Here is a 20,737-nt window from a genome sequence, read left to right on the forward strand (position 1 = left end):
TTCCAGTTATTATTTTATTATAGTTGAATTAAATATTCTTCACACTTAGTTTAGTTTAAGTTGAGCAGTGGCCACAGTCATGTGCTCTCTGAGTGACTTTTAAAAATAACAATCTTCAGTGGTGTTCAGGGACATGATATAATTATTTGTGACATGTTTAAATATTTAGTGAGGTTCTCTCTCTCCTGTCTTGTGTGTGTAGGATATCTTGTGGCTGAATTCCGGCTGATTGTCTCAGGAAAGCCGCTGGACGATGACTCTGCATCTCTGTCGGAGTATGGGATCAAACCCTCGTCTGTGGTGCAGATGGTGGCGAAGGTCCACGGTGGCTGACAGATATCATCATCGATGCACAGCAGGACTGAAATATGATACACCAAAGGACAAAATGCATCATCTTTGCCAGCTGAGACTGAACTGTGTCATCTTTGGGTCTTCCTTTACATCTTAAGACTTTTATCAAACCTATTTAGAGTTCAGTACTAAGTATCAAAGATTGTAAATAATGATTAATTAGTGTGTAAATAAGTATTCCCAAGAAAGTTGTATTGAAGTCATTTGTTTATTTTTCCAGCTTTTTTTAAATCTTTTAGAGTAGCTGATTTAAGTATGATGCAGGATAATGTTTGCAATGAAAAAACTCAGGAACAGCCACAAATACAAAATTATATTCTCTTGATACCATTCCATCCAACGTTGTTAAACTGGAGAAAGGCATGTGATTTTCCAGTTTAGTCAAATGATCCAAATCTTTTGGGACTTTGTCCATGTATTATAAAATGAACATTACAATTAGTAAAGATATGTTTTTAGACATATATAGTAACTAACACAGGGTTAGAGAGCATATGTGAGATTTCTGGTAAACAGTGCATGTTTAGGCTTTCTGATTTTAATGATTGTTGCCTATATCATGTATCACGTTGCATCTCAGCTGCTTTTAAAAAGGGAGAGGGAAGGTGGGGGAGTAAAATCGTATTAAAAACATGAATAGTTTCAGTTATTCGGTGGGAAAATGAAAAAGTTATATGGGAAGCTATACTCAAATTTTTGTTTTGTTTGTTTCTTTTTACAACATTCACTAATCTACATGTTCACAGTGAATATGTAGATTAGTGTATGTTGTTAGTGTGGACTGAAAAGAAGCACTTGATGCAGCAGTGATTGTAGATCAGGAGGACTTAGTCCATCACAGTGAGGCTGAAAACATGGTGTCGTGTGTTTCTGATCAGAAAGTGATAAGGAATAACATTAAATGTGTACAACATAGACATTTTGTATATTAGTCAGCAACTGTATAAGTGCCTTACAAATTAAATCTGAGTAGTCCACATACACAACAAATTCCACAATGTCTCTAACTAGCAGCACCTTTAATTGCTTTAATTTACACACCTGATATACAGAGTAAACTATTAGAAAGTAAATATGAAGAAGGCCCACCTGGTGGCTGAAGGTGGCTAAAGATGAAAATACAAGCTACCTTTCACAAGAGATTTTGATGATGAGAGAACATCTGACAGCAGCAGCTCAGTCTCTACTATGATGCTCAGCTACACTTTGCTTTTGGACTGTTGGACGCTTGGCTTGGATGGTGAGCTCTAAAAATTAAGGCAGGACACTGCAATTAATATTGTCTGCAGGATTCAGAAACTGGATGACAATGTGCAGAATATCAATTGAAAGGTTGTCAGTGTTTATAAGTAGCCTATAGGCTATGTCAACATACCGCTCTTACAGCTGATGGTCTTTGTGGTTTCAGGTAACAACAGTAGGTAATAAACTTACTTTTACAGTTTCTATTATGTAATATTAAAGCCAGAAATATATAAGTAAATATATAAGTTGCTAAATATTAATAATGAGAGATTACATATCCATAACCATTCTAGTTACATTATTGGATCACTGCCTCCTTCTGGGTGAACTGTAAATTGCACGTCAAACAAATATATGATATTGTTCTGTCACTATCACTCACTGTGGAGTGGGACCCTTTATTTATTTGGAAAATCATTTTTTATAATTTTGGGGAAAACTTTATGATTACAACAGTTATTATTTAATCGTTTATTGCTAATGAAATCTTGGTATTGCATGTCATGGCTGTGTTTGTGCGTCAGAATTTACAGTGACAATGTGAAAAATACAATTTTGATGCCTGAATTTTTTCTGTTGTGATTAAAATTCATCCACATCATCATCATCATCATCATCACCACAGCAACTTCTTTGAGCTGCACACTTCAAACAACTGATTTTACAATTATTTAAATGGCTTCTACAAAGTTGCGTTCATAACATCGACCATAGTTATCTGTGAAAGGCAATTATAACATTTTCATTGCACCCTTGACAAAACTGGTTCTGTTACAAGCTGAAATGTTCAAAACCATAAACTCTGGTGACTTTCTTCCTCTCCATCAGTTTCTGCTTAGAGCTGTGAGTATCATTGCAAGTATTACAATTAAGGCCAAAAAACCAGTGATCAAAAAAGTATTCCTCTTTATCTCTGAACTCTTGCCAGGTTGCAGGGCATCGTCGTGGATGTTCTTTTCTCCAGATTTCTTTATGTATTCATGCACTCTTCTTTTCTTTGGTTCATCCTTTTCCCCCACTCTTCTCCTGGTCCTCTGTTGTTCTTTCAATTCCTCTGGCTCTCTCTCCGAGGCTTCACAAAAGACAGTAATTATTTGTCAGTGTTGAATGAACTTCTTAAACGATTTCTTGATGTTCAGTAGTTTTGTGATCTTACCTCTGTACATCACCAGATATGCAGTCCTGGAACTGTCGAACCATCATTTTGAAGTTCACACAGAGCAAGAAGGAAATTCAACAATGTTCAGTAATCCATCAGTCATACATGCTTATTAAAGACATTAAAGTGCCCCAACAAGTGGTAAAAATAACTGCCTGTCACGGCGGGGTAGGTCGGTGTGTTTTGTAAACGGACCCAAATGCAGACACTGAAAGAGGAACTGTAGTCTTTAAACAAAGATGAGCCTTTATTAGGGCTGATGACGACAAGTGCAAACAACATGAACAGTGACGAGAACTAAACTAACGCCTAAACTGGAAAAAACTCAAACTTACTATGAAAACGGTGATAACTATGAAACAACAATGACGACTATGAATACTATGAATACAAAGACGAGACATGTAAGGTAAAAAGATGACCTGCCAATGAACAAAGGAAGACAGAGGACTTAAATACACACAGGAGGTGATCAGGGGAAGTGGAAGTACACAGGGAACCAGCTGAGACACGCAAGACTCTTTCAAAATAAACCAGGAAACGCTGAGAAAATAACAATAATCAAAGAATAAAACTAAAACACACAAAACACTCGGTCGCAAAACCACTGGTGAAAAAAAAATCATTTTGTGAAGGTTTAGTAAATAAAGCTCACAAACAGCTCTAGATGTAAACTGTCTGCTGTGTCAGACTTGTTAAACAAAATTAAACTTACTTGTATGTCTTGGTTTTTGCAAACAGCTGTTCTTCAGCCTGCACACATCAACAAAACCAAGATTAACATTAAAATGAGCCCTGCAGTTGTAACACTTTCTGTAGGTTTTAAATATGACCCATATTTCAGTTCTATTTAATCAGTCACCTTTGTCACATTACAGTCATCACAGTCATACCAGGTGTGGTCCTCCCTGAACAGCACAGTGGCTGTGTAATGTCCACCTCTCAGACTGCCCATGTGATTCACTATCCCATACACTTTGTACTTTTTGCCCTACAACAGAGCACGCAGTCAGACATAAGAACATATAAAATTACCGCAAAAAGTAAGGAAATCTGTGTTTGACTGATTATTTCTTTGCCCTAACAATGCTTCTTGGTAATAAATCTCAGCTTTGGTACCCCAGGTACCAGATTCTCAGCACCTGTGAGCATGGACCTTTCTTATTTCTTCAGCCTTCCTTCACCCAAACTAATAAACAACACCATGCAAGAGTCATTAGCAGAGTAAACTGTTTGACATTGACAGAGAAGATCTGGCAGGTTTTTCATGGGTGTAACTGCTGCTCACCCTACAAACGCATTTCCTTACAAATGTGGGAGCATTTAAAGGAGAAATAAACAGGCTTTCCAACAGATATAAGATTAGTTGCCAGTTACAACAAAGAAACAATTGACCAATCACAAATTTCCTTAGTTTTGTTCTAAGTTTATAGAAACAAAAACATAAGAGCAGGTTTCAGAGTGACTTCTCCTTACGTTTGTTGTCATTTCAGATGGCACAGCGACACAGCAGTTGGACTTGAAATCTGACATGGTGTAGTAGTCAAAGCCAAATCTCTTCAGGAGTAGAATCAAGATGTGAGGAAACTTCACCATCTCACATTTCTAAAAACCACAAGAGAGATGATTACACACAGCAGAGTTTGACTAACAGACTCTGCTTTAAAATAAAAAAAACTAAGAAACTCACACTCGTTGCTTCTGTTTTTTTCTCACATTCTCCACAGTACACCATGTTGTCTCCACTGTATGACTTGGTTTGGAAAATCTTTTCAAATCCTCCTTCCTGCACAAACACACATGTTGCAATTTTTTAAAAAAAAGAAGAAGAAGGGGGGGGGGGCAGAAATCAAGCTCTTAAAGAAAGAGTTGGTTACACAAACCAACTAGTAAAACACTTTTACATACACAACTGAAAAGCTTTCATGCACACTAAGCGTGCTCATTGTAACCCCCATACTCAGGCCTGACATGGTCCTGGGAGTCTGAGGAGTCTAAGCAAGTCACGCTGCTGGAGTTGATGGTCCCACAGGAGGACTGAGTGGAGGAAGCCCAGGAAAGAAAGTGGACAAAATACTTTGTAGCCAATTTTTGGAGGCAAGGGTTGAAAGCACCCACTGACCCCATGGAGGTGGCGTGTTGGGGGCTTTGCAAGTCAGTATATACACTGAGTAGTCCTAGTGCTCTTGGGGATCTGTAGACTGTGAAGGAGGAAAGCTGTCAAGTGAATGATTCCCAATAGCTCTGGTTGAAGAAAGGTGTTATGCAGTAGAGCCTGCTACCTGGACGCAAGTCAGGGCCTGATCCCCATGGCTGGGTCACCGAGGAGAAGGTGTCTGATATTAAGACCTGAAACACCATATGAGAGCATGAGGGTGGTAATGGATGTTTGTATCTGAGTGTGCCTGTATGTCTGTGTCTATATGTTAGGTTGGGTATCAGATGCCACCTCTCTGGAGACATCTCAGGCCCTCCAAGGTATGGAGGCCTATCTCCCACCACCACTTCCCCTGCCAGTGGCGGACTCCCTCAGACATCGGTGCGTTGGTGGTTCTTTGTGTCCGAGGATGGGCGCCCAGGTACACACCGGCTCACTCCTTGGTGGCCGCTTATCGGGGCCTGGAGCCTGGGGCTCGCTCGGGCCAGTTCGGGGTGGGATGCCCTCGGCCTCTCGGCCTGGAGCTCGGTCACTCAGGCACAGCTGGCTGCCGGCGGAGCTCACGGGCGCGTCACTGCAACTCCCCCTGGCTCCTGCTCCGCGGCTGCTGAGTGAGCCCTCATCTGGGACTCTCCTCAGCTCTTTCTGGGACAGTGGCGCGGCTGCCCCTCTGTTGGTCTTCCTTGGTTTCTTGTGTTCTGGGGGCCTCTGGATGTCTGGAGTCTTGATCTCCTCCATACCTGCTTCATGCCCTGGAGGACGGGGCTGTGCCCCCCCCACACCCTCTAGCAGATCATTACATGAAGGAACCTTTTAAAAACAAGCGCGCTCATGCTCACAGGTGTACACACGGGGACTCACACACACAAACTACACCCTTTTTGGCTCCTACCTCAAAGCACACTGTGCGCTGTCGATCTTACGTGCTGCACAATAATGTTTAATATTTAGTATTTACTGTTATATTCCCATAGATCATCATGATGTTGTTTATTGTATTGCTCTCCTTTTCTTCTGCTTGTTTTCTTTTTTCTTTCTCAACAGGTGATCCAGGTGATTGATATATGTATTTTTTTTTTGTCTGCTTATTTAGTTGGTTTTTGGTTTTTTTGCCCTTTATCCCCGCCCCTCTTCTCCACTGTTTTTTTTCCCCTTTTCCTTTCTCCCTTTTCTTTTCCTCATTCAAGTCTGTCCCGTATCTAACAAGTGAAAATAAAAAATAAATAAAATAAACAATAAAAGATGAATCAAATAGACCATTACGGCAAGGCTGGGATGGTCAATTTGGTAAAGTAGTTTGCATGTTCTCCCCGTGTTTGCGTGGGTTCTCTCCGGGTACTCCGGCTTCCTCCCACCGTCCAAAGACATGCAGCTTGTGGGGATAGGTTAATTGGATAATCCAAATTGCCACTAGGTGTGAGTGTGTGAATGAATGTGAGTGTGAATGGTTGTCTGTCCTTGTGTGTTGGCCCTGCGACAGACTGGCGACCTGTCCAGGGTGTACCCTGCCTCTCGCCCTATGACAGCTGGGATAGGCTCCAGCGCCCCCCGCGACCCTGAAAAGGATAAGCGGAAGCGAATGGATGGATGGATGGATCTTTCTTCGCCTTTAGACAATAATTCTGATGGCAAAAGAGCCAAACGGGACAGGCAAAAAAAAAAGAAAAAAAGAAAAGAGACCTGAAGCACCTGATGAGCCCGGGAACATCACTGATGATGTATCCAGATTACACCACAGTGTATGTTAGAATAAACATCTTTTCTGTACCAATGACAGAATTATCTCTTTATTAACTCAAAACCAGCATGACCAGGGGTGCAGTCTGAGCCCTGGCTGCTGCTTACCATGCTGTATATTTCATCAGGGTTGTCTCTCAGTGACAGTGAAAGAGTCCAGAAAGGATTTGTCTCTTCATTGATGACGTGGCCTTTGGAGCATTTTGTTGTGTACGTCAGCTGACCCTCAAAAAGCTTTAACACAGAAATATCAGTTAGAAAACATTCTGGTTTCTCAATGTTATTTGGATGGTAAGATTCTCACCTCAGAGACACGGGGGCTGACCTTACATAAAATCAGATCCAGGCAGTCAGCAGCATCACGCTGCTGAGAAACTGAAAATTACATGTAAATGTTACTCAGCACAGCCACTATGTGACCTTTTCTTTGAGTTTACCTTTGATGTTTATGTTTTACCAACTGGTCATCTCACCATTATGGATCTCCAAAGTTTTTGTTATCTTTTCTGTTCCACACGTTCCTTTCTTCAGACGTTCAAAGATGTTTCTCAGCTCTTGGTCTATTTTCTGTGATTCTGGATCCAACCTTCAGGAAAACAGATATTTCTTAGTTAATATTGACTTTTTATGGTCCATTCACCATGTTGTTAATATTTTATCTAATTTCAAATACAGGCTTGTGACCAAGAACAATGTTATTCAGTCATTTGATTTCTTTCATTTCTGACAAAAAAATTCGAAATGAAACACTTTGACTGATTTGACACCCAATTAATAACTCAAGGGGCTTCCTACATTTACATTTTTCTTTAAAGATATTAGGGGGTAAAATGCATATCCTAAAAAAAGAAAAAAAAACCTGCCTCTATTAAACCAAGAGTTGCATTCATGGGGACTGAAGTTGAAAACAAACAAAATCTAACTCTGTAAGACCTCTAGAGTCAACTCCTTATTTGTGACTGGGGTCAGAAGATCAGGTTTACATTTGCTGATAGCAGCACAACACACCAGACTGTCATAAAGAACTATCAGAACAAAAGTTGCACTCTAGGCTCAAAAGTTGATAAGCGAAGTAAACAAAAGCTTTTTGGATGTTTTTTGTTTGTTTTTTTTACATAAAGTTATTTTTTTACTCCTTTTTATGAAAGAAAACCAAGTAATGACTGGGAGTCACTGTTTTGGGTTCAGAAAGTTTGCTGCTTTGCGAACTATTCGTAAAATAATGTAGATGAAGATGAAGCTTTCATACCAGTTATGTGATGAATGAACAGTCAACAACCCACAGCAGGGGACTGATCATACATTTGATTAACCATGCATTTGCCCCCATCATAATCACATTGTGACTACAATAACCTGATGAACCAATGGTTTTGCACAAGCTCCACTTCAATCACATGGCAGATAATAACTGCTTACTTTTCTCTAAGAATGGAGGAGGACCATAGTTTGCACTCCACCTCACTTCAAATAAAACGAGGTGGAGTGCAGGTGGGGAAAGATAGAAGAACCGATTCACCACTAGATGAAACTTTTTTTTCACGTCTCTTGTTTTCTTTCAGTATAGCAGCTGGTTGAGAGTAATATGATTCCTAAAAATAATTCTCAAACCAAAGAATATTTATTCTGTGTGACATTTTCTAAATATGAAGAAAGTTTAACATGACCAGAAATCTTGTAATAACATATCTGAGCTTATAAAACTCAGGGCCTGATGAATCAAAATAATTCTCAGTGGCATAAACGCTTCAATTTTGTTCACTTTCAGTTCAATTCGATTGTTGCTATGTGAGCAAGCACTTGGCGACAGTGGGAAATAAAATAATAAATAAAGGAGGATTGAGGATCACCTGATCCAGTCCTAACTACAAGCTATGACATAAAAGAAAGTTTTAAGCCTAATCTTAAAAGAAGAGATTGTGTCTGTCCCCTGAATCCAAACTGGAAGCTGGTTCCACAGAAGAGGGGTATATTTGTTTGTTTATTTGTTTCTAATTAGCATCAGATGTGAAATATAAGCAATCTAAAATCTCCCACCTGTCATGAATCTCAGGTGTCATGAAGAAAACTTGCATTATGCTGTTGAGATAACATGTGGCTCCTTGATTTTTCAGGCCATGAAATTTCTTCTGCTGGATTACTTTGGGGGTAAAAGAAAGAAAAAATAGCATTTTTTTTATAAATGACTGTAGAAAAGATTACAAAAAATTTAAAGACCTCAGCCACAAAAATGATGCATATTTAAAGCATATATAAGGAATTAATTTGACAGTTTTTGACAGACCAATAGGTTTGTTGTATCTATTTATGAAAACTCTTATGTGACGTGAGATTGTGTGGGCAAATTCCAGTAGATCAGCAGTTTCTGAAATATTTCAAAGCATCAACGATTCAAAGTCACTTAAACTATTTTTCTTCCTGGTTTTGATGTTCATCTGGACGTCAGCAGGTCATCTTGACCATGTCTACATGCAGTGGGTTGGTGCCATGTGACTGGCTATTAGATGCCTTATAGAATAGTTGAGACCAGGGTACCGGAGGTATTGGAGCCACAGCAGCAACACGCCACCCATAGCAGCACCACCCTCACCCTGGAAGAGCACGAGGTGAGGCGCATGCTGCAGGCTGTTAACCCGAGGAAGGCGGCGGGTCCTGATGGTGTGCCAGGTCGAATATTGAGGGATTGTGCAGGACAGCTGGCTGGGATCTTCACCAGGATTTTCAACAAATCCCTCGCACAGGCGACTGTCCCACTCTGCCTGAAGTCCTCCACCATAGTCCCCTTGCCTAAGAAGCCCCACATCACCGGCCTGAATGACTACAGACCGGTGGCACTCACCCCAGTGGTAATGAAATGCTTTGAGAAGCTGGTCCGCAGACACATCACAGCAGCCCTGCCCCGCAGCCTGGATCCACACCAGTTTGCCTACAGAGCAAACCGATCCACGGAAGACGCTGTAGCCACAGCACTCCATGCTGCATTAACTCACCTGGAAGAGCATGGTAGCTATGTGCGGATGCTCTTCGTGGATTACTGCTCAGCTTTTAACACCATCCTTCCACACAAACTGGTGGCCAAGCTACAAGACCTGGGGCTTCCATACAGCACCTGCATGTGGATCAATAGCTTCCTCTCGGGCCGTAGACAGAGAGTCAGAGTTGGCCATCACACATCCTCAGCCCTGAGTCTCAGCACTGGCTCACCCCAGGGCTGTGTGCTCAGTCCACTGCTCTACTCTCTCTACACACACGACTGCACTCCTCGCCACCACAGCAACATCTTTGTGAAATTTGCAGATGACACCACAGTGGTGGGGCTCATTTCCAAGGGAGACGAGTCTACGTACAGAGACGAGGTGGAGCAGCTGACGTCATGGTGTAAGGCCAATAACCTCCTCCTCAACACTTCAAAAACCAAAGAACTCATAATAGACTTCAGAAGGAAAAAGGCAGAGATCCAACCACTATTCATAAATGGGGACTGTGTAGAAAGGGTGGCAAGCTTCCGCTTCCTGGGAGTCAATATAGAGGAGAACCTTTCCTGGAGTGTGAACACCTCCGAGCTGCTGAAAAAGGCCCAACAGAGACTGTACTTCCTGAGAATTCTCAGGAGGAATAACATCACACAGAGACTGCTGGTGTCCTTCTACAGAGCCACCATTGAGAGTGTTCTAACTTACTGCATATGCATCTGGTACACTAGCTGCACAGGGGCTCAGAGGAAAGCACTCCAAGGGATCATTAACACCGCCCAAAAGATCACTGGCTGCCCTCTCCCCACACTGGAAGTTCTACACAACGCCCACTGTTTTAAAAAGGCCCAAAACATCATAAAAGACACCTCACATCCTGGCCACTCCCTGTTCGAACTGTTGCCCTCAGGCAGACGGTACAGGGCAATCAGAGCAAGGACTAATAGACTCAAACACAGCTGTTATCCAACTGCAATAACACATCTGAATACTACAAAAAAATGTCCATCACGCCACTCTTGTGTTAATCTATGCACGGTCTGAAGCATGTGTGTGGGAATGTATGTGAATGTTTTACTTTTATATCTTATTAGTATTTTAAGTATTCTATCTATTTTATTTATTGAATTTTATTGTTTTATTTATATTTTGATATTGCTAGGGATGATGCAATGATCGGGGACCATTCTTAATTTCGTTGTTCTCATGACAATGACAATAAAGTTTCTGATTCTGATTCTGATTCTGAGTTGAACAGGTGTGCCTAATAAAGTGGTCTCTGAATGTATAATGTAGCCTGGGCCTTATGGGGACATGGTTTAAAGATGTTTCTTTTCTGTGACAGTTACAGCTTTATAAATCGGCTTTATAAATCCTGTGTATGCGGTGCTTTAGTTTTATTTCTTTAATTTTTGTCCAGCAAGTGTTCAGTATAAAAGACTTTAACTCACCTGCATCCTCTCTTAGTTTTTTCGTCTCTTCTGTGTTCACTTCTTCCAGGTTCCGTTTCCTGGAGCTGATCATCTTGAATTTCTCCTTGAGGATAAATTGTTTTGCTTTTTTTAAAATCTGAGTTTATTTGTTAAAAATATCCAGCTCTTTGTTGCACCATCTCATATTCCATATTTTCACCCAGGAATAGTTTCGACTTTGAACTATCGGCTCACCTTCTTTTCTTGTTGTCTTGGTTTAAAAATAGATCCGCCGATGTCGCTGTTTGCTGCAAGTTCAGATTGAACTTTCTATTTAAGAACAGGCTCCATACAATGATTATTTTATATTTTAAAGAGAAGAAAGTCGAGATTTTTTACTGCGCGCGCCATGGGATTGTTGCGCACGCAGGCACAGGGGAGCAGCCTACTCATTCGTGTCAGCTTGAAATCCGCCCAGAGGGCACATGATGCACTGGAGAGTCTCCATGCAAAAGTCCAAGTGGTCATAAAATATTGGCAGACACTGTTTGATACACCTTAGCGTAATTTTTAAAACATTGTGATTTTGAATGCAGCTCGTCAGTGTTTACATTTCCATCAAATGGACTGAGTTCCTCTTCCTTTTTATGTTTAGATGAGACGAAATTTTTCGAGTTTACAACTATTATTATTATTATTATTATTATTATTATTATTATTACAGAATGAGTATAGATTGTGTATCCCATTTTTGTATTTACATCATAACAACAACATGCGGAGCTCTTTACGAGCCTCGTTCTCGCGGTCTCATGAGGAAATTTAATTCACTTGGACCCGATCTGACACCCATGAAAGGTTGTTTTTTCCGACATGGGGAGGAGGGCAGAGTGGTGACCTTCGTGTGTCCACACACGCAAGTGAAAGAAGACATCCTTTGCATATAGGCAGACGCGAATGGATTAGTGTTATTTAGTGTGTTATTTAAAAAAAGAGAAAAAGAAAAGAGAAAAAAAACAGGCTGAGGTAAATCTATGTGATTGGAGTGGAGCCTCTTTGACTGTTCACGAAAATTTGGTGATAAAATGTAACGTCAAACAACAAACACCCATGGATTTGTTTTCTCTGTTAAATTAAAATGATCCCTATCTGTTGTGTTGTAGCGAGAGACTCTGACTGGATCACTACGCGTCATACCGCGACCACATGACCAAGAAAACAACGTCGCGGGTTCGACCTGCGGGCAGCTGCGGCTTCTGTTCTTCTTTGAAAAATAAGAAAAGGTCACCGTCCGGATCTCTGTTTGGTCTTCATGTTAAAACTTTAGTCATCAGGTACACTGTTTTTGTTTGATGTGCTTTGTTCTAACAGATGATGGAAAGACGACTATTGCGGTTGTGTCTTGTGGGACAAGAATTTCCTTGCGAGTATATTTGACAATTTTGGGAATCCTGACATCGTTGGATTTTGGCAGTTCCTCTCTTACTGGTAATTACCTCCGTTTTCATGTTTTGCATTAAATAATGGGAGTGTTGGGTACTATTGGCCATTTGGTTGTTTCGTCTGAAACAAAGTTCAGGGTTTTCGCTTTTAAGATCCGTCTGCGCATCGGGATAACTTTCATTTGGGAGCTATTTCCAAAGCAAGTCAAGACGTCGAAAGATGACGAAGATTATTCCGCGTCAAAGTGAGTAACATAGATTACTTTGATCTAATCGGAATTTGAGCAGCGATATATTGTCGAAACTCTTGAAATCCACGCGTCAGGCTTGACTTTTTCCACGCTCTCTTATGGCAGTATTATCAATAAACTCTAATGCTATAGACTGTAATGCGTGCGCACCAAGACACACATAGTTGTGCATGAGCTCCTTTTGTCTTTCCTGTGTCTACTTGTACACGTAGTGTTAGACAAAGCACCCAGCATAAAGGAAAAGTGTAGTGAGAGAATAAAACATGGAATAAATACATGTTAATCATATGTGAATGCATGTAGAATATCTGGTATAGTGACAGTCCCTGATGGAGTGAAGTCCAAAGTGGATGAAATAAGAGAGAAAAAACTTTTTAGCGAGATCTCTGTTTGTTTTGTTGTAGATGATCTGAAGGCGGCGCTGAGTCAGGATGGGTTTAAAACTATCTAAAAAGAAAAAGATTTCTCATCAGAGGAGCAGAACTCCCTCTCAAGACTCCAGAAGCAGTTTGACATATGAGGAGGAGAAGTGCTACGACCCATCCGACTTTACACTTACATTTGTGGATGGAGATGATGAGTTGGACTGTAAGTCTTCAGACTATGAATTCTACCTTTACTGGGCTACAGATAATGTTGAGTAGAGTGTACAACAGTAATGCGATTTTTCATGTGTCACTCATAGTCTTGTATGAGGACTTCAAGTCTCTGAGAGCGCTGATGTCTTGCGGCCATGCTGTCACTCCCATGTCTCTCACCAACTGGTGTCTTAGCTTATTGAATCAGGTAGGATATTACACGTTCATCTAATCACAAACCCCAAATAAATTAACAGTGATTTTTGAACTGAGTGTATATTACTATGCACTCAGTTGCATAACTACTGAGTTGCAGTCACAAAATAAGGCACCAATTCAACATTACAGGACTATAAGGCAGAACTGACAACTCTCATGATGTCAAGAACGTTTGTATGTTGTTTTACCAGATAGAGCAGAAACGCACTATAGAAGTTTTATAGGAGTTTAAGTAATGGGTCATCAGCGCAGGAATTAATTAATGGGGGTTTTCTTAGTCTGGTAGTTCTCAAGCTTTCTTTCTGGATTGCTACTTCAGAATCCAAAAATAAATAAATAAAGCATTCACATTAGTATGGTAGGAATGGAATCTAATAGGCATGAGACTGGACTGTGGCTCAGTTAATGGATCTATATACTATTGTGAGCAGTTGCTATTTGTTCCACATGTTTTGCTTTCACTGATTGATATATATTTTTGTATATTGTGTTTCAGGGCGAGAGCAGGTTTGTGTGCGGCCAAACTGAATGTCATACTGAGTGGTCCTTTGAGGAGGTTTGTAAAATGGCTCTTCTAACCCCGGAAGAAATCGAGTACTTTGAAAAGAAAATGTTCAGCAACTCTAAGGATGTTTTTGATGTTAAATCAGTAAGTTTATTTACATAGTCTGCATTTCTGCGCCATATTTGTCCAAATGTTGAGCATTAAATAAATAATCGTTTTTTATTAACAGTGTCCTGGCTGCAAGTCTTCAGTGCTGAGAACTGACTTCAGTAATCTGTGTACTGAATGTACAGTGTGCACAGCTGATCTAAATCGGACCTTTACGTTCTGTTGGCAGTGTTTGAGGGAATGGAAAGGTCCGTCCCCACGTTCAAACCGATGTGAAAATCATGGCTGCAACAATAAGTCCTTAGAAACTCTGAGAAAATGTCCAGATATCACCTTCCAGAATGTGGAGGGCATCACTGGCTGTCCCTCTATCCGTGCCTGTCCCACATGTGGCTTCCTTGTGGAACATAACACAACTGGGTGTAAAAACATCTTCTGTACACGTTGTAAGTTGCAGTTCTGCTTTGTTTGCCTCAAAATGAAAGAGGAATGTTTGGAGACGAGTGAATATTACAAACCTTGTTCCAGTGGTGTAGCACCTAGACAGACTTCTATACCAGTGTGTCAGTGGGATGATTACTAGATTGTTACAGAAATGTTGTTATTGTGTGATTCACGGTACCGGGCCGTGAGAGTTGAGGCTCAGGTGTGAAATGTATAGTTTTCAGGGTTTTTATCGGTTTTCAGCGTTACTTTGTTTTTATCGTTTACTCGGTTTTCCTGGGTCTTTTCACGTGTGTTATGAATAAATCTTCTTTTTTTCGGTACCGGTACTAGTTTTATTTTGTTGTATTTATCCGCGACACCTTAAAGGCTGGTCCATGAAAATATTGTCGGGTATAAACCGGTCCGTGGCGCAAAAAAGGTTGGAGACCGCTGATCTAATGCATGGACTTTCTGTGTCTCAAATACAGCAATAAATCAGATTAAGACCAGTAATCATCAAATTAATATATTAGCATTCTAAAATTAAGTGTTTTACTTCTATTATTTGAAAGAATTTCTTCATTTTCTAATAAAGAATTCACTTTCTAATATTTAATGAAAAAAATTCTACACCAGAAATCTGAAGAATGTGCACCAGACTTTTATAGACTTTTAAAATAACTTTTTGGATAATTTCTCACTTTTTAAATTTTCCTTGTACCCTAGGAATCCCCTTTTCTCCTCACGTGTCAAACAAGATTGTTAACTGCAGTAAACTTTAACAATAATAAATAAATCGTGCATCTTTTTAAAAGAAAAAATTTGTCCTAAAACATGTGAATGAAAATTCATTTTATGCACATTACTTTTCAAGTAATTAATTACTTTTAGAATATTGTAACTCAGTTACTTTTTTGAAGAAGTAACTAGTAACTATAATTAATTACTTTTTCAAAGTAACTTGCCCAACACTGATTATAAGTATTGCCTCAGTAGAGCTGTCTTTCAGATCACATTCTTATCTTGGATCAGGCACTGGTTTCTGCCTTTTATGTTTTGAAGTCACCCAGTAACTGTCTGCTTTTAGCAGCGATCTGTTTCTGTAAATATTGTAACATCCAGATTCCTCTGTTGTAATCTGGAGTTTAAAGAAACAAGATAGCACAAACAAACATGGAAGAGTTTTATTGAAATGATCTCTCTAGCAAAAGTCCAGCTAAACATCTGATTTCTTAAAGTGTCTCAAAAATAAGATATGAAACGCATTATGCAGTGTGCTACAAACATGATGTATTTTATTATATGAAAAATAAAGACCAAAAAAGAGACAGCAGTAAGTACATAACAATAATATGATCATGTGAGTGCATATGAGATCACAATAAAGACTTCACAATAAATGATTTTGTCAGTGCAGAGTCTGTCGTGTTCCTTCATGCGGGTCGATCTCCTCCACCAGGCAGCATCAGCAGTGTGTGGATGACGGACATGTGCTTAATCCCATAAGACACCAGCAGGGCTTTGTCCTCCAGCGGCTTCGTCCTGAACACCACCCGCATTTCACCAACTGAGCAGAAGCAGAGAGAAGAGCTTTAAAGAGCTGGGCTTGCTTCAGGCCTTTTAGAGTAGATCAGCAAAGCTAATATTTGGATTGTTTAATGTATGTGATCTGATGAGTTAGTGATACTAGCAAAAGATGATTTGATTTGTATTTTTTCAAAGAAAGTTTCCACTTAGAAGACAATTTTCATTATTAAATCATTATATCTGCTGTAGACCACTAAAAGTCATGTTTGTGGTTATTGTGTGTGTTGTCTGATTGGCTGAAGACAACATAAATAGACACTGCACTTGCACTGCATTTAAATAGAGAGTTCTGTAAACAGAATCTGCTGTTCAATAAAAGTATGACATTTGCATTTCTATAAAAATGTAAAGCAGACGATAAGAAAAGTCATGCTTACTTATCACCAGCGCTTTGGCGATTTTGCTTTTCAGCTCCATCACAGTGAGGGCCTTCATCTGGTCCATATTGTCACAAATATCGACTATCTTCTCCTCTCCCCTCGGTCCGTTTACTTTCAGCTGGACGGACATTTTAGCACTAAGAGCTGGATCTGTCTCCACTTCAATAAGACTTTTATCAAGGCTTTTAACTTCAACTATCTTGTCCGAGAGACAAAATCCCAGCAGTCGCCGCCCATTTGGGTATTCAGGTAAACAACTTCCTCCTGTGGAGTGCTTCGGCACACTGTAAGTGACGATTCAGTTCTAACTATGGGCAAGATGTGGGTCAGCAAGCAAGGTGTTCCCAACTCCCAAATAAATGTGAAAAAATATTTTATGTTTTTCGTCAGCCAGTAGAAAAAGCAACACAAGCACAGTTTCTAATGTGTGATTAGGATATGGATGCTGTATACTTCAATGGTTTATTGGTTTAATAATGAAGCCAGGTCATCAGCAGATTTCTGAGTCATATCTCTGGCATCAAGTCTGTTTTGGACCTGGTCATGCGCCAGTTTTTGGTTGAGATAAGTTTTGGGAATTATACGTAAACATTAACTTTTTTTTTTTTTTACTTGCTGTTGCTTTCCACCAGTTGCAATAATGGAAGGCTGAATTGTTTTATTTAGGTTATCAGTGCTGCTCACAGATTTATTGCTTTATTTTGAAAATATGTGTTTTTATTGCACTACCTTTGGAACTTATGTTATGAGGTGTTTGTGCTGAGATGCTGTGTTACACTTTCTTGAAACATGGAGCTGTGTGTTACAGTCAAACATTTGCACTTTTGTCTCACCTGTTGAAAGGTTGTTGTTCCAGAAGACTTGTTCAGATACAACTTTACAAACATATGCCGTGCTGCCAGGTTCTTCTTAAAGAGACACGAGTTTCCCCTGAAAGCCCCTCTAAACATGAGGCCAGATTAGGCTCTCAGCGAAGGCGGTCGCACTTTCTCCTCTCCTGCCCTTATCTTCCCTGCTTAGCTTCTTATGTCCTTGTCTTGTCTTGTGTTTTTACTTACTTTTCCCTGGAACATTCTCTCACAGTCTGTTCTCTAAAACCTAAAAGAGGAATTATGGATTTGATCAACTGGTCTCTGAATGCAATTGACACCCCTTCTCAATGAGAAGTCTGGGCTCGGGTGAGCCTGAGTGCTGAAGATATCTACCTATTCGGAACCATGATAACAGGGTTCTTGCTGATCGGAGCAGGCTTGGCCCTGGCTTACCGAAGAATTAAGGAAGTGGAACCGGCTGTTCAAACCCCCACAAGGCTGCCCGCTGGGATTGAAATGATGGGACGAGGCGTGAGTTTCTCAAAATGGGCTCATTGAGTGCAGCACGGAGAAGATCTTGGAGAACGCACGGCTGCCGTGAATACTCAGAACAAGACCTCTGAGTGAAAAACTGGATTACATCTGGAGGGGCTAGCTCGAATAACACCTTTGAGCGCAAATTCGATCACATCTTGGGCAAGTGCACTGCGGTCGTGAGTTCTCAGAACCTGCTCTTTGAGCAAAAAGAACGACAACATCACGGAACGTAAGTTTGGATAACACCATAGAAAGCTCGCGGCTCTCCAACGGGAGATTGAGAGACCAGTGTTGGACTGTTAGAACAGCTTTGAAATTCATATGAGCTGTTCGCACTAAAGTAAAAACCATCATCACTTCATGCGGAGACCCCTTCAGCGCCAGCTGCGGCCTCAAGGCTGGAGCTGAACAAAACACCCTGATAACAACTGTGTTTAGACTGTTCCCCCCATTCCATGCAAGGCCACCTGGGTTGGCTGGAAGACTGTTTACTTAGCCTGGCGGGGCGAAGGACACTGTCTCAGCTAAACTATGGACACGCACAAACACACACATACACTGATATGCACACACTGATCCTCCCTCCCTTTCCAAACACCTTCGATGCTTGTGCCCTACCTGGGAAGATGGCAGTCGACTGGACCAGCGCAGACATGCTGCAGAACCGGATGCGCTGTCTACACCGGCTCTCTCTTACCCTTTACCCGCCCCTGTTGCTTGTCTTGTGTTTCTATGGTGTATTGATAGTCATGTGCTTTTGTGCTGAGGTGTTTTTTCTGTTATCAAACTGTTCTCCCACTAGGAGCTCAATCTGAGTGGAGTTTTTTTTTCTCCTCCTCTTACCTCATGTTTTGTATTTTCATTGTGTTTTTTCCTATCAGCCTACCTTTCTGACATGTCTCCCCAATGTGATGTTTGTGTAAAGTTGGTCAGAAGGTTCCTTTGTAAGTGCGCATGCGCCATTAGCGTGCTGCCTGCTGTAACCCTAATTTCCTTCAGGATTGATAAAGTATTCTGATTCTGATTCTGATAAACAAGCCAAACTTCTTCATTCATTTTCTAATTTTACTGTCATCAAATTAACATTTTACATGCTAACTGAGGCCTTTAGAGACGTAGTTCTTGGAAGTTTATATGGACCTCAAATTTTTGGATATGCCGTTCCCAGACCGATGGGCAGAAACAATTGCTTTTTTAAGATCACAGCTCATGTCTTTCCTCCTACACCGTAAAAAAGAAAATCCTAAAAAAACGTAATATTCTGGCAGCTGGGGCACCAAAATACTACCAGAAAATACCAGAAAATAACTTTCTCATGAAAATACAGTTATTTTCAGTAATGACAATACAGTTTGTTGCCATAATTTTACATGGGATTCTGCCTTTTTCAAGTGCTTTTAAACATTGAATTAGGAACAATTTAACGTGATTAAATAATGAAAATGAAATTACCTATAAACAAGGTCAATGAATGCAGCAATATGAATAATAATATTTAAATGTACAGAAATATACAGTTAACAGTTGGTTTAAATAATAATGGATTGCATTCATATAGCGCTTTTTGAGACCCTTAAAGTGCTTTACAATTCCACTTTATAATTCCCCTCTGGCCATCACCAGTAGGTCGTAGGTGAAATGTCTTGCCCAAGGACACAACGACCGAGAGTGTCCGAGCTGGGGCTCGAACCGGCAACCTTCAAGGCGAACTGCCAACTCTTGAGCCACGATCGCCCTAAATAACAATAATTATTATTATTATTTGATGTAAAAAGAAAAAGTTTATAAAAATCATTTTATATATATTTTTCCATAGCATTACATTTGAATTTAACAGTTCAATCTTTCAAATAACGGACAAATATTTGTGAAATTGTGATGCATTTGTGAATGTATTTTAACAATCTAAATATGCATATGTACAGACAGATACATTTAAAAAACAAGAAAATGATGTTTTATTACATTTACAGTGATTTTACGTTAATTTACATTTGAAATGTAAAATCACAGTCTATTTATGTGAATTTAATTATGTTCTAGAAGAACGGTACAAAACTGTAAAATAAACTGTAAAATACTTTTATAATACAATTTTTTTTACAGTGTAGGCATTGCGTTAACACATGCCTGAAAACTCCAGACCAGCAAACTGACAGAGCTTTTGCTTTTATAGAAGTGTTCACACTTACTGACATTAACATTAACATTAAATATCATTTTAAGAGACACAGAGACACAGTTTCCAAGGAATATTTTGAGGGATGTTTATTTTGTTTTGTTTTGGTTTTATTTAAAGTGTCTAAAGTGTTGATGATTAACTGTACATTAAAACGGAGTCAATTGTGCCACCTGGTATCAACTTAAAAATGAAAGTTATTTACATATAAAGTTTGAGGATTTTAATTGTTTGTTTTGGTTTTTGGTTATTGTCACTTGTTTCATTTGTTCATCATTGTTTCATTATATTTATTACCTTACATTTTATGTCATGCGATTTTTACGATGAAAGAGCAACTTTCTGCTTTATGGGAATAACACTAAGTGATTTTCATTCGTGTTTCAGTTTCCTTGATATGAAAATCCTTCATCTTCACGTTTCTTCATCTAGATTGTCCAGTATGGTTTAAACAAGAAATAGAGGTGTAAAAGACGAGACAGACAATTTCTTGCATGAAAGTCTCCATTACATTTTTAATGTAATATTTAAACTGGGTAAAGGAACCACAGAAAGCACACAGACCATTTCAAATGTTAAACAACCTTTAGTAATAACGTGACCATCAGTAACACAAAGTGAAAACATGTCTCACCCATTGCTGTAACACTCCAGACTGTGATTATATGTGACTTAG

The 20,737-nt window shown here is 39.8% G+C and overlaps 3 protein-coding genes across 4 annotated transcripts; 1 reads left to right on the plus strand and 2 right to left on the minus strand.

Moving 5' to 3' along the window:
* Positions 1-2,131: 2,131 nt before the first annotated feature.
* LOC146674953 (ubiquitin carboxyl-terminal hydrolase 47) lies at positions 2,132-12,009 on the minus strand. The gene is made up of 11 exons (XM_085399192.1): positions 11,077-12,009; positions 8,691-8,793; positions 7,127-7,239; positions 6,958-7,028; positions 6,762-6,887; positions 4,449-4,544; positions 4,235-4,363; positions 3,621-3,749; positions 3,474-3,511; positions 2,756-2,787; positions 2,132-2,671 (listed from the first exon to the last, which is right to left on the minus strand). Exons 1-11 carry the CDS (start codon positions 11,147-11,149, stop codon positions 2,424-2,426), a joined length of 1,158 nt encoding a protein of 385 aa, XP_085255318.1. The 5' UTR covers positions 11,150-12,009; the 3' UTR covers positions 2,132-2,423.
* Positions 12,010-12,196: 187 nt separating this feature from the next.
* Positions 12,197-15,919, plus strand: LOC146674954 (uncharacterized). 2 transcript variants are annotated; one of them, XM_085399212.1, is made up of 6 exons: positions 12,197-12,320; positions 12,409-12,525; positions 13,135-13,318; positions 13,416-13,516; positions 14,024-14,176; positions 14,262-15,919. In XM_085399212.1, the coding sequence occupies exons 3-6, from the start codon at positions 13,162-13,164 to the stop codon at positions 14,721-14,723; spliced, it is 873 nt and encodes a 290-aa protein (XP_085255338.1). In that variant the 5' UTR covers positions 12,197-12,320; positions 12,409-12,525; positions 13,135-13,161; the 3' UTR covers positions 14,724-15,919. The 2 variants fall into 2 exon arrangements, with proteins under 2 accessions (XP_085255338.1, XP_085255328.1); XM_085399202.1 differs by having other exon boundaries at positions 12,270-12,525.
* Positions 15,920-15,999: 80 nt separating this feature from the next.
* On the minus strand, positions 16,000-16,663 carry LOC146674955 (uncharacterized). The gene is made up of 2 exons (XM_085399224.1): positions 16,531-16,663; positions 16,000-16,133 (listed from the first exon to the last, which is right to left on the minus strand). The coding sequence occupies exons 1-2, from the start codon at positions 16,661-16,663 to the stop codon at positions 16,000-16,002; spliced, it is 267 nt and encodes an 88-aa protein (XP_085255350.1).
* Positions 16,664-20,737: the final 4,074 nt, after the last annotated feature.

This window comes from Rhamphochromis longiceps, linkage group LG3 (assembly GCF_057381845.1).
Source record: "Rhamphochromis longiceps isolate RC_006_pf linkage group LG3, R_longiceps_female_GT1.1, whole genome shotgun sequence".
NCBI lineage: Eukaryota > Metazoa > Chordata > Actinopteri > Cichliformes > Cichlidae > Rhamphochromis > Rhamphochromis longiceps.

What these genes read in the sequence shown, in the direction of transcription:
- LOC146674953 (XM_085399192.1), bottom strand. Translation starts at nt 11,149, where the DNA reads ATGATCAGCTCCAGGAAACGGAACCTGGAAGAAGTGAACACAGAAGAG. An exon ending in CATCTGAAATGACAACAAAC is followed by an intron (nt 3,750 to 4,234) that starts GTAAGGAGAAGT and finishes GCTCTGTTGTAG; the next exon opens with GGCAAAAAGTACAAAGTGTA. An exon ending in ATATCTGGTGATGTACAGAG is followed by an intron (nt 2,672 to 2,755) that starts GTAAGATCACAA and finishes TCTTTTGTGAAG; the next exon opens with CCTCGGAGAGAGAGCCAGAG.
- LOC146674954 (XM_085399212.1), top strand. Translation starts at nt 13,162, where the DNA reads ATGGGTTTAAAACTATCTAAAAAGAAAAAGATTTCTCATCAGAGGAGC. An exon ending in TGGAGATGATGAGTTGGACT is followed by an intron (nt 13,319 to 13,415) that starts GTAAGTCTTCAG and finishes TGTCACTCATAG; the next exon opens with TCTTGTATGAGGACTTCAAG. An exon ending in ATGTTTTTGATGTTAAATCA is followed by an intron (nt 14,177 to 14,261) that starts GTAAGTTTATTT and finishes TTTTATTAACAG; the next exon opens with TGTCCTGGCTGCAAGTCTTC.
- LOC146674955 (XM_085399224.1), bottom strand. Translation starts at nt 16,663, where the DNA reads ATGTCCGTCCAGCTGAAAGTAAACGGACCGAGGGGAGAGGAGAAGATA. An exon ending in CGCCAAAGCGCTGGTGATAA is followed by an intron (nt 16,134 to 16,530) that starts GTAAGCATGACT and finishes GCTTCTGCTCAG; the next exon opens with TTGGTGAAATGCGGGTGGTG.